We start from the raw sequence: 12015 nt of genomic DNA, 5'->3' as shown, positions 1-12015 counted from the left end.
AAAAAAATAAAATTAAAAAATGAGCCAGGCATGGTGGCACGCGCCTGCAATCCCAACTACTCGGGAGGCTGAGACAGGAGAATTGCTTGAACTCGGGAGGCAGAGGTTGCAGTGAGCTGAAATTGCACCACTGCACTCCAGCCCGGGTGGCAGAGTAAGACTCTGTCTCAAAAAAATAAAATAAATAATAATAATTCCAGGGAATAAACTTGAGTGTTGAGTGTTCCTTAGGTACCTAATACTGTTCTAAGGACTTTACATTGTATCGACTCATTTAATCTTTGGGAAAACCTAAGTAATTTTCCAAGGTCACATCATTAATAAGTGAAAGATCTGGCATTTAAACACAGGTCGTCTGGTAGCGGAGCCTGAGCTTTAAGTCAGAGACGATCTCCTGGTTGCAGTGAGTGAAGTGAGGGAGCAAGGAATGCAAATATCAGAGGGGAGAGGGAACAGCCAGTGCAAAGCCCTGAGCCAAGTGCATGCTTGTTGTTTGGAGGAGTAAAAGCAAGAGTTTGGTTCTGGACATGTGGCAGTTTGAGAAGCAGGAGAGGAGGAGACTTCGGCAGAGAAGACTGAGAAGCAGCAACTGGGGGTGGGGGGAGGAGAAAGCCCAGGAAAGAAGGCTGCATAAAGGAAGGAATCATCAATATTTCCAATTCTGCTGGGAGGCCCAGTTAGCACAGACCCAAGAATTGACCATTGGATTTGGCAATGTGGGGGTCTTCATTGGTCTTGACATTGATGGCCTTTTATAGACAATACAGTATGTGGAAAGGCAACCAAAGCAGTTCCAGATCAAGGGTGAATGGGAGCCCAAGGCTCTACCCTCCAGCCTCAGCTCTGCCCCTTCCTACCACGAGACACCTCCCAGGATCCCTGGGACACAGTTTGACCACAGATGTAAGCCAGCCCCTTTGTTTCACAGCTGATGAAACTCAGGTCCAAAAAAGGGAAGAAGCTGGCTCAAGGCCATACAACTAGTTAGTGAAAAGCACACGTTACAATGATCACTATTTCATGAGACAAATCTATTCCTACCCTGTCTTATGCTGCTTTCGTGGACCGTGTGGTTATGACAAATAGAAAAATCAAAATAACAAGGTCTTTTACACCCATGTATCTCTGTGGGAAGGAAAGAATGATAACATGAGCAAATTCAATTCATAAAATATTCAGAAGCCTCATTGTTAACTAATAGTTTCCATATTCTCCTCCCATACCACATTTCTGGTCATTCAGCAAGTTCCATGTTTTCTGATTCTACATAATGGGACATAGCAGACTACAAACTGTACAATGGATGTAATAGTAACACTAGTTGCTCACACTTACTGACCACTAGCCATGAGCCAGCATCGTTCTCAGGTCCTCACAACAGCCCTGTGCAGCAGGCTTACCAAGGAAACAAAGCCCTCTCTGAGGTTATGCTTGGAACCATATCATGAAGTGGTCAAGAGTTCAGTCCCCAGGTCCTATTGTCCAGTTGCATATTTCATTTCCACTCCTCACTGATGGTGGCACCCTAGCCAGGTTACTTCCCCTCTTTATGCTTTAGTTTTGTCAGCAGTGTGAAATGCTTCGTAGACTGAAAAACAGGATACAGGGATCAGGGCTGGCATTGATCACAGTAAGCCAGGCACTGTTCTAGTCACGTCATCATCACAAGCCTTGGCATCCCCTGCAAGCAGGGCACTGATAGTGGGTTGCCTAGGCTCCCTCTCCTCTGCTCTCTGATTTGAATAAGCCACAGATTGAATCATTAAGCTGTACTTAAGCTCATCTTGCCTTTTTTTTCTTTTTGCCTTAGGATCCATGCTTGAAGCTGGATGAAACTTCACCGAGAGGAGAGGAGTATCAAGATAAGTTAGCAGCTGAAGAAGGAACCAGCAGTGATGAAGAAGAAAGGTACAGAAAGACATGCAGATTTCTGAGTGCTCCAATGAATGAGGACTCAGATGTGGAAGGATTCTTCCATTCATTCATTCTATCCTCAAGTATTTATCACTGCTCCTTGCAGCATGCTTGGGGAGGCAACAAGCATATCTTGTAGGTCTTCAGCACAGCTATGGGCTTTACATAAACTATCTTACTTAATTGTTACAACTACCCAGAGAAGCCATTTTTTAGCTTAAGAACCTGGAGCTCAAAGAAGTTAGCAAACCTGTCCAAGATTCAGACCTGCACTGGCCCAAAACCTCTGCCCCTATGTTTCCAAGTGTTCTTTAATTAGGGGATATAAGCGAGGTTTGTGATCCTGAGGAGATCCCCACCTATATCACCTATGTCAGTCAGCTATTGCTGCTATAACACCCCCAAATATCAAAGATTTTTAGCTCATAGATTAGCTACCCTTATGATTGGCTCTATCAGGCTCTGCAGGTATATTAGGTCGTTTCCACACTGCTATAAAGAAGACCCCAAGACTGGGTAGTTTATAAAGGAAAGAGGCTTAATTGACTGACAGTTCTGCTTGACTGGGGAGGCCTCAGGAAACTTACAGTCATGCCAGAAGGGGAAGCAGGCACGCCTTACATGGCGGCAGGTGAGAGAAAAGTATGTGTAGGAGGAAATGACAAACACTTATAAAACCATCAGATTTTGTGAAAACTCACTCACTATCATGAGAACAGCATGGGGCAAACTGCCCCCATGATCCAATCACCTCCCACCAAGTCCCATCCTCAACACGTGGGGATTATGGGGATTACAACTTGAGACGAGATTTGGATGGGGACACAAAACCTAACCATATCAGTGGGACTTATATGAGCTTGGCTCCTGGGTGAGGGTCAGGTGTTATTGCTCTGCCACACACTACAGTTAAAATCTGCTCCACATGCCATCTCATTCTGTGGCCCAGGCTGAAGGATTAGCCCCCATCTAGGGAATGTTGTTGTCATGGTAAAGGGAAGATGTTCAAAAGGCTTATGGAAACATGCAGTGGCTCGTCAATCCTAAACTCAGAAATGCACTCTCATTTCCACCCAGCTTCCATGGGCCAGAGCAAGTCACAGAGCCAAAACTAATATTAAAAGTCTTGAAGAAGAAAGTTGGAGGACTCAGGCTACCTGATTTCAAGGCATGTTATAAAGCTTTAGTGATAAAGACATTGTGATATCAATATGCCAGTACACAAATAAGCTAATGAAACACAATGGAATGTTAAGAAATAGATTCACACACACATAGTTGCTAGATTAATTTTTGTTCATGGTGCCAACGCAATTCAATGGACATAGGAAAAGTTATTCAACAAATGGTGTTGGAACTGGATACACATGAGAAGAAAATGAACCTCAACCCCTACTATGCCCTATGCACAAAAATTAATTTGAGATGTTTCATACATCTAAAATATAAAAACTAAAACAGAAAAGTATCTTTGAAACTTTGGTGTAGGCAGTAATTTCTTAGATAGGATGTGAAAACAGTAATTATCAAAGGAAAATTAATACATTGGTTTTCATCAAAATTGAAAGTTCTGGTTATTAAAAAAAAACTTAAAATGAACAGAAAAGCCACAGACTGGGATAAAATATCCCATCTGTATTAAGAATATATAAATAACTCTTATAAATCAGTAATAAAAAGACAAACTTATTTGATTTTTAATTGAACTTTTAAGTTCAGGAGTTCATGTGTAGGTTCATTATATAGGTAAACTTGTGTCATGGGGGTTTGTGTTACAGATTATTTTGTCACCCAGGTATTAAGCCTAATACACATTAGTTACTTTTCCTAATTCTCTCTCTCCTCCCACCCTTCACCCTCTGGTAGGCCCCAGTGTCTGTTGTTCCCCTCTACGTGTCCATGTGTTCTCATCATTTAGCTCCCACCTATAAAAGCGAGGACATGTGATATTTGGTTTTCTGTTCCTGTTTTAGTTTGCTAAGGATAATGGCCTCCAGCTCCAACTATGTTCCTGCAAAGGACATGATCTCATTCTTTCTTATGACTGCATAGTATTCCATGGTATATATGTACCACATTTTTTTAAATCCAGTCTACCATTGATGGGCGTTTAGGTTAATTCCATGTCCTTGCTACTGTGAATTGTACTGTAGTGAACATATGTGTGCATGTATCTTTATAATAGATTTATGTTCCTTTGGGTAGATACCCAGTAATGGGATTGCTGGGTCAAATGGTATTTCTGCCTCTAAGTCTTTTAGGAATTGCCACACTGTCTTCCACAATGGCTGAACTAATTTACACTCACACCAACAGTGTATAAGCATTCCTTTTTCTCCATAACCTCACCAGCATCTGTTATTTTTTGACCTTTTAATAGCAGCCATTCTGACTGGTGTGAAATGCTATATCATTATGGTTTTGATTTGCATTTCTCTAATGATCAGTGATGTTGAGTTTTTTTCATATGATTTTTGGCCACATGTATGTCTCCTTCTGAAAAGTGTCTGTTCATGTCCTTTGCCCACTTTTTTAATGGGATTGTTTGTTTTTTTCTTGTAAATTTGTTCAAGTTCGTTATAGATGCTGGATATTAAACCTTTGTCAGATGCATAGTTTGCAAATCTTTTCCCCCATTCTGTAAGTTGTCTGCTCTCTCTGTTGATAGTTTCCTTTGCTGTGTAGAAGCTCTTGGTTTAATTGGATCCCATTTGTCAATTGTTGCTTTTGTTGCCATCTCTTTTAGTGTCTTCGTCATGAAATATTTGCCTGTTCCTATGTCCAGAATGGTATTGCCTAGCTTGTCTTCCAGGGTTTTTATAGTTTTGGGTTTTACATTTAAGTCTTTAATCCATGGAGTTAATTTATTTTCTTAGAGACAGGGTCTCACTATGTTGCCCAGGCTAGTCTTGAATGATCCTTCCACCTCAGCCTCCCAAAGTGTTGGGATTCAGGCATGAGCCACCATGCCTGGCCTTAAGTTAATTTTTGTATGTGGTATAAGGAAGCGGTCCAGTTTCAATCTTCTGCAAATGGTGCCGTTATCCCAGCACCATTGATTGAATAGGGAATTCTTACCTCATTGCTTGTTTTTGTCAGGGTTGTCAAAGATCAGATAGTTGTAGGTGTGTGACTTTATTTCTGGGTTCTCTATTTTGTTCCATCAATCTATGTATCTGTTTTTGTACCAGTACCATGTTCTTTTGGTTACTGTAGTCCTGTAGTATAGTTTGAAGTCAGGTAGCATGATGCCTCCAACTTTGTTCATTTTGCTAAGGATTACCTTGGCTATTTGGGCTCTTTTTGGGTCCATATGAATTTTATAATAGTTGTTTCTACTTCTGTGAAAAATGTTCAATAGAGATAGCATTTAATCTATAAATTGCTTTAGACAGTATGTTCATTTAACAATATTGATTCTTCCTAACCATGGGCATGGAATGTTTTCCCATTTGTTTGTGTCATCTCTGATTTCTTTGAGCAGTGTTTTGCAGTCTCCTTGCAGAGGTCTTTCACCTCCCTGGTTAGCTGTATTCCTTCTATATTTGTGTGTGTGTGAGAGTTGTGAATGGGATTGTGTTCCTGATTTGGCTCTCAGCTTGAATGCTGTTGGTGTATAGGAATGTTAGTGATTTTTGCACATCAGTTTTGTATCTTGAGACTTTGCTGAAGTTGTTTATCAGCATAAGGAGCTTTTGGGCTGAGACTATGGGTTTTCTAGATACAGGATCATGTCATCTGCAAACAGGGATAGTTTGACTTCCGGTCTTCCTATTTGGATGGCCTTTATTTCTTTCTCTTGCCTGATTACCGTGGCCAGAACTTCCAATACTATGTTGAACAGGAGTGAGAGAGGGCATCTTTGTCATGTGCTGCAAAACTATTTTTTAAATGGACAAAATACTCGAACAAGCACTTTCCTAAAAAAGATGTATGTGAGGCCGGGCATGGTGGCTCATGTCTGTAATCTCAGCACTTTGGAAGGCCAAGGCAGGTGGACTGCTTGAGCCCAAGAGTTCAAGACCAGCTTGGGCAACGTGGCAAAACCCCATCTCTCCAAAAAAAAAATACAAAAATTAGCTGAGCGTGGTGGCACATGCCTGTAGTCCCAGCTACTCAAGAGGCTGAGGTGGGAGGATTGCTTGAGTCTGGAAGGTTGAGGCAGCAGCAACCCATGGGCCACTGTACTCCAGCCTGGACAACAGAGCAAGATCCTGTCCCAAAAAAGAAAAACATATATATATGTGAGTGGCTCGTAAACACATGAACATGTGGTTAACATCATTAGTCATCAGGAAAATGCAACTTACCACCACAGTGAGATACCATTTCCCACCCACTGGAATGGCTAAAATTAAGAAGTCTGACAACATAAAATGTTAGCAACAATCCAGGGCAACTGAAACTCTCATACATTGCTGGCAGGGTCTAAAATGGTACAATCACTTTAGAAAACTATATGATTGTTCCTTAAAACATTAAGCACATACCTACCAGCAGCTCCACTTTTAGGTATTTAAGCAAAATAAATGGAAAACATTGCCGGGCGCAGTGGCTCACACCAGTAATCCCAGCCCTTTGGGAGGCCGAGGCAGGCGGATCACCTGAGGACAGGAGTTCAAGACCAGCCTGGCCAACATGGTGAAACCTCGTCTCTACTAAAAATACAAAAATTAGCTGGGCGTGGTGGCACACACCTGTAGCCCCAGCTACTCAGGAGGCTGAGGCAGGACAATCACTTGAACCTGGGAGGCGGAGGTTGCAGTAAGCCAAGATCACGCCACTGTACTCCAGCCTGTGTGACAGAGCGAGACTCTGTCTCAAAAAAAGAAAAGAAAAACATATATCCACAAAAATCCTTGGACACATTTATTTCTATCAGCTTTATTTATAATAGCCCAGAAGTGTAAACAATCCAAATGTCTATCAATAGAAAAATGGATAAACAAACTACCATATATTCATGTAAAGGAATACTACACAGCAACAAAAGGAATGAATTGCTGACATACACAACAACATGGATGAGGCCCAAAGACATGATGGGGAGCAACATAACCTGGAAACAAGAGAATGCATCCCACATGATTCTGTTTGTATGATGCTTCAGCTCAGGCAAAAGTGATCTATGGTGATGGAAATCAATGCTTTGGCTGCAAGGGAAGTTTTGGGGTCATGAAAATATTCTGTATTTTGATTGAGATGTTGGTTTCATGGTTGTATATATTTGTCAAAACTCACTGAATTGTACACTTAAGATCTGTGTACCTCACTATATGTAAATTTTACTTGAATAAAACATTAAAAAGAATAATAATAACTGAGCCCCATCCTGAGAGAAAGTTCAGCCCCCTCCTCTCTCCCGGGACTCACCGGGAGTGCTTACCTGGCGGTGCCACCTGTCACTCTTGCCCGAGGCTGCTCCTCCGCTTTCTCTGGCCTCCTAACCCTTGGTTTCATACCCAGAGTTCAGACCCAGGTATCCCTGCTTCATTGCTCCTTAAAGGTGGCTATGTTTTGCATACCTTCGAAAGACTTGAGGATAACCTAAGAGAATCAGAATGCAGAGAAAGTAAACGTCTCTCTTTTAATGTGTAGTTTTGTTTGTTTGTTTGTTTGTTTGTTTGTTTGTTTGAGACGGAGTTTCACTCTTGTTGCCCAGGCTGGAGTGGAATGTTGTGATCTCAGCTCACTGCAACCTCCGCTTCCTGAGTCCAAGCAGTTCTCCTGCCTCAGCCTCCTGAGTAGCTGGGATTACAGGTGCCCGCCACCACACTCAGCTAATGTTTTGTATTTTTAGTAGAGATGGGGTTTCACCGTGTTGGTCAGGCTGGTCTCGAACTCCTGACCTCAGGCTATCCACTCGCGTCTGCCTCCCAAAGTGCTGGGATTACCGGCGTGAGCCACCGCGCCCAGCCCATAGTTAGTTCTTTATGTAATTCTTACTATGTGCCAGACACTGTTTTAAGTACTTTATAGATACTGACTCTACTAATCCTTGTGGAAAAGGTAGCATTATTAACCTTATGTTATAGAGGAGGAAGCTCAAGCCAGGAGAGTTTAAAGATCTCACCAAGATCTCACTGCATTGAGTGGGCTGTAGAGCTGGAATTTGGAGCTGGGTAGTCTGGCCCTTGCACCATCCTCTTGGCCACCTTCCTATGCTGCTTCTAGCATTATACCCTTCCTTTCAGGGGTCCCCATTGTCTGTCTCTTCCTTAACCCCCCAGCCTGGGCCTTCACACCTCTGCCAAGCAGAGTACCCCATCTCATGGCCTTTTCTCACAGCCCAAGACCCTAAACCCCACCTCTGGAGCTCTGGCCTGATGTCCTTGTCAGGGGAAGCAGATGCTGCTTATCACCTGGCAGTATCTCCAGAGAGCCCCACCATGTGGCATCCTTTCACGTTGTGAAACAAGATAAATACTTAACATCCCAATCTAACCCAATCGCACTTGAAATTCTCAGCTGGTTCAAAAGTTCAGAATTAAGGAAGGGAGCATCTTATCTAGAATGCAGAAACTCTTGCAGCTTTAAACTAGCATTTCCTTGTTCATGTTACATATGTGGAGGCCTATTTATAGTCCGCCGATTTGTACTTGGGGATGCCAGTAAAATGTGTGAGCGTGCTTTGACAAGCGCAAAACACTGTGTTAAAGTGAAGTGTTGTTGTCATTTTTATATGTGCAGAAAGAGCTGCAAAATTAAGACCATAGAGATCTCTTTTTGGAGCCCCCAAAGACCTCATATCAGTAACTCTAGCTTTCAGTCATTTTGACAGTTGATCACCATTTATTAAGAACCCGCTAAAACAGATATCGGGTGGTTCCTGATTGTATCCTAAGTGCAATAATACACTTTATATGGCAGGTTGCTTTTTGAAAGTCAAGTAAGATGTTTCTAACCCCCACTAACTGCTCTCAGAGCTCCCTCCTCCCAGGCACAGTGGCTGTCACGTTATCAGAGTGGCAGTGTCATTCCCAGCCCGAGGATCTTTTGTGATTGTGGCATCCCTATCTTCAAAGGACCGAAGTGCTTCTCAAGGAGGGAAGTGACCCACAACCTCCACTGGGCTCTTTGTTGAAGGAGAAAACATCCGAAATCCCCCGTCTACAGGAGGACTGGCAAAGCCAGAAGGCCAAATTGCAAGCCCAGGTAGGACAACCCTGGTTGGGATTTCTCCCTTCCTGAGATCCTGCTCCCTCCTTTTTACAAACTTGGAAATGCCTGCAGGGCCGGATTCACATCCAAGCTGGGAAGGCATTACAGGACCAGGGCAAAGTGGGATTCTTGGTTTTATTCATTCATTCATTCCAAACCTGCTGCAGCCGGGCACGGTGGCTCACGCCTATAATCCCAGCATTTTGGGAGGCCGATGGGGGCAGATCACTTGAGGTCAGGAGTTGGAGACCAGCCTGGCCAACATGCTGAAACCCTGTTTCTACTAAAAATATAAAAAATAGCTGGGCATGTGGTGGGCACCTGTAATCCCAGCTACTCAGGAGGCTGAGGCAAGAGAATCATTTGAACCCGGGAGGCAGAGGTTGCAGTGAGCTGAGATCACACCACTGCACTCCGGCCTGGGTGACAGAGTGAGACTGCATCTCAAAAAGAAAATAAAAAACCTGCTGTGCTAATGAGCACTCAGTATGAGCCACTGATGAATTCATCAATGCACAACCCAGAAAAAATACCTTACATTTTACGGCCAGGTGTGGTGGTTCACACCCATAATCCCAGCCCTTTGGGAGGCTGAGGCAGGAGGAACGCTTGAGCCTAGGAGTTCAAGATCAGCCAGGGTAACATAGCAAGACTCTGTCTCTACAAAAAAAAAAAAAAAATTACCGGGTATGGTGACATGTGCCTGTACTCCCAGCTACTCGGGAGGCTGAGGTGGGAGGGTTGCTTGAGCTCAGGAGTTCGAGGTTGCCATGAGTCATGATCACAACACTGCACTCCAGCCTGGGCAACAAAGCAAGACCCTGTCTCAAAAAAAAAAAAAAAAAAAAAAAAAAAAAGATATTTTATATATATATAAAATATATATATATATCTTTAAATATAAAGATATATATATATATTTTAGCAATGGAAGTGGGAACAGACAATAAATGGTTGACATAAGAAGTTAGTAAATCACGTAGTTCATTCTAAGGTAATGATGGCTCAGGAAAAAGAAAACTAGAGCAGGGAGGCTGTCCTGTGATGGGGGACGTGGGCTTGGGGGAGGTAGTACTATATGGGGCTATCAGGAGAAGCCTCAGTGAGGAAGCCAGATTCGAGCAGGCACCTGAGGGAGGAGGGGGGACGTCACATGGGTCCCTGGAAGGCATTCCAGTCCCCTCTTGATTTCTCTTGAAAGGTTGGTGTCCCCACCCCTCTCTTCCTCTTTCCCGGCATTCGTGGCTCTAGCTGAGGGGTCCCTGGAAGGACTAGCCACCCCCAGGTCCTTCAAGCTTACAGCTTCCATCCCCTCAGAGTCCCTAGAGACACAGGAGGCTCAGCTGCATGGAGGTGACATTTAGAAAGCTTTTATTTAAAGAAAACATCCCAGGAAAGGCAAGGGGCTTAGACTGAGGGTAGGATGCCTGGTGCGCAGGTCTTGCAGATGCAGCAGGCTCTGGAGCAGTGCACCAGCAACTACAGGGAGGACCTGCAGGCGCTCAAGCAGCTCTCGGACCTTGAGAGGGAGAAGCTGCAGCGTGAACTCCAGGAGACCACTCAGCAGAACCAGGCTGTGAAAGCCCAGCTGGAGGCTTCCCATCAGAGAGCCCTGCGCATGCTGGAGAAAGCCAGACATCAGGAACTCAAGGTGAGGGAATGACTGCGTGGTCTACTCTGTGCCGGGCACCTGCTAGATGAGAACTGCCATGCGCAAAGCCGTCCCTTTTCTACATGACGTCCAATCCCCCGAGAATCTTTCCAGATTGTTATTATTGTATTCCCGTTTCCAGATGAGGAAAGAGGCTCAGAGAGATTTTGTAACTTGCTCAGGGTCACATAGCTAGTAAGTGGCAAAGCAAGAAAGCAGGCTAGGTCTGCCGGGCTTCTTGTGCTACGTTTCCCCACCTGCTTGCGACCTTGGTGGCATAAGAATGAGTTGCTTTCATGACTAGAGCAGTGGCGTGCATGAACACACCAGGAAGGCAGGCTCAGTCCTACGGCTAAAAACGAAGACGGCAGCACAGTTGAGAAAGAACAGCTCAGGCTGGGAACAGTGACTCACGCCTGTAATCCCAGCACTTTGGGAGGCAGAGGTGGGTGGATCACCTGAGGTCAGGAGTTTGAGACCAGCCTGACCAACATGGTGAAGCCACGTCTCTACTAAAAATACAAAAATTAGCCGGGTGTGGGGGCAGGTGCCTGTAATCCCAGCTACTTGGGAGGCTGAGGCAGGAGAATTGCTTGAGCCTGGAAGGTGGAGGTTGCAGTGAGCCGAGACTGTGCCATTGCACTCCAGCCTGGGCGACAGAGCAAGACTCTGTCTCAAAAAAAAAAAAAAAAAAAAAAAAAACAACTCAGCCACAAAGACCTTTCCAAGGGTTTGGAAAACCGTAGTGTGTTATACAATGATGGATAATCTGGTGGGGTGCTTCAGGCATGTTTCATCCAGCACCTTCTACCTTGTGGCCTGGCTTAAACACAGCTTTCTCAGAGGGTGTTCCCTTCCTGCCCTCTTAAGAGTTCCTTGAAGAGGTGTCCCACAAAAACAAGGGAGCAAACCAAGGGAGAGGGAATAAAAGAGAGATGGGAAACTGGGGATTCAATGTAGGAGCAAGAAGGAAGGTTTGAGGAGTCTGGCTTTGCAGCTGGACAAGGAACTGGGGGCTCTGGAAGAGCTGTCTCCAGGGGAAAGCAGACTGATGGATTCTCTGATCGATTTGGCCATGTGGAAAATTGCACTGTGTGTTTTACAAAGCATTTAGAAGTTGTAGGAAGACTTTGCCAGATAGCCAAAGGAAACTAAACAAATAAAAAATGCAGCATTTATTAATGCAAGGAAAAACAAAAAACTGCACAAGGCAGAAGTTCAATCATAATAATTTATTCAGCTCAACAGTAAATAATATTTACATATTCTCTATAAGGAAAATAGGAAGT

At 44.0% G+C, this 12015-nt stretch overlaps 1 protein-coding gene across 2 annotated transcripts in view; it reads left to right on the top strand.

The window, feature by feature from the left end:
• Window positions 1–12015, top strand: part of FAM184B (family with sequence similarity 184 member B) — a 156403-nt gene that overhangs the window by 119149 nt on the left and 25239 nt on the right. For both annotated transcript variants that reach the window (XM_065544819.1, XM_005554545.4), the window contains 3 exons: window positions 1811–1908; window positions 8940–9069; window positions 10514–10726. In XM_065544819.1, the coding sequence (XP_065400891.1) occupies window positions 1811–1908; window positions 8940–9069; window positions 10514–10726 (441 nt within the window). The remainder of the gene's footprint in view (window positions 1–1810; window positions 1909–8939; window positions 9070–10513; window positions 10727–12015) is intronic.

This window comes from Macaca fascicularis, chromosome 5, assembly GCF_037993035.2.
Source record: "Macaca fascicularis isolate 582-1 chromosome 5, T2T-MFA8v1.1".
Lineage (NCBI taxonomy): Eukaryota > Metazoa > Chordata > Mammalia > Primates > Cercopithecidae > Macaca > Macaca fascicularis.
Note: the sequence above shows the minus strand (reverse complement) of the source record. Positions and strands in the feature narration are given on the sequence as shown.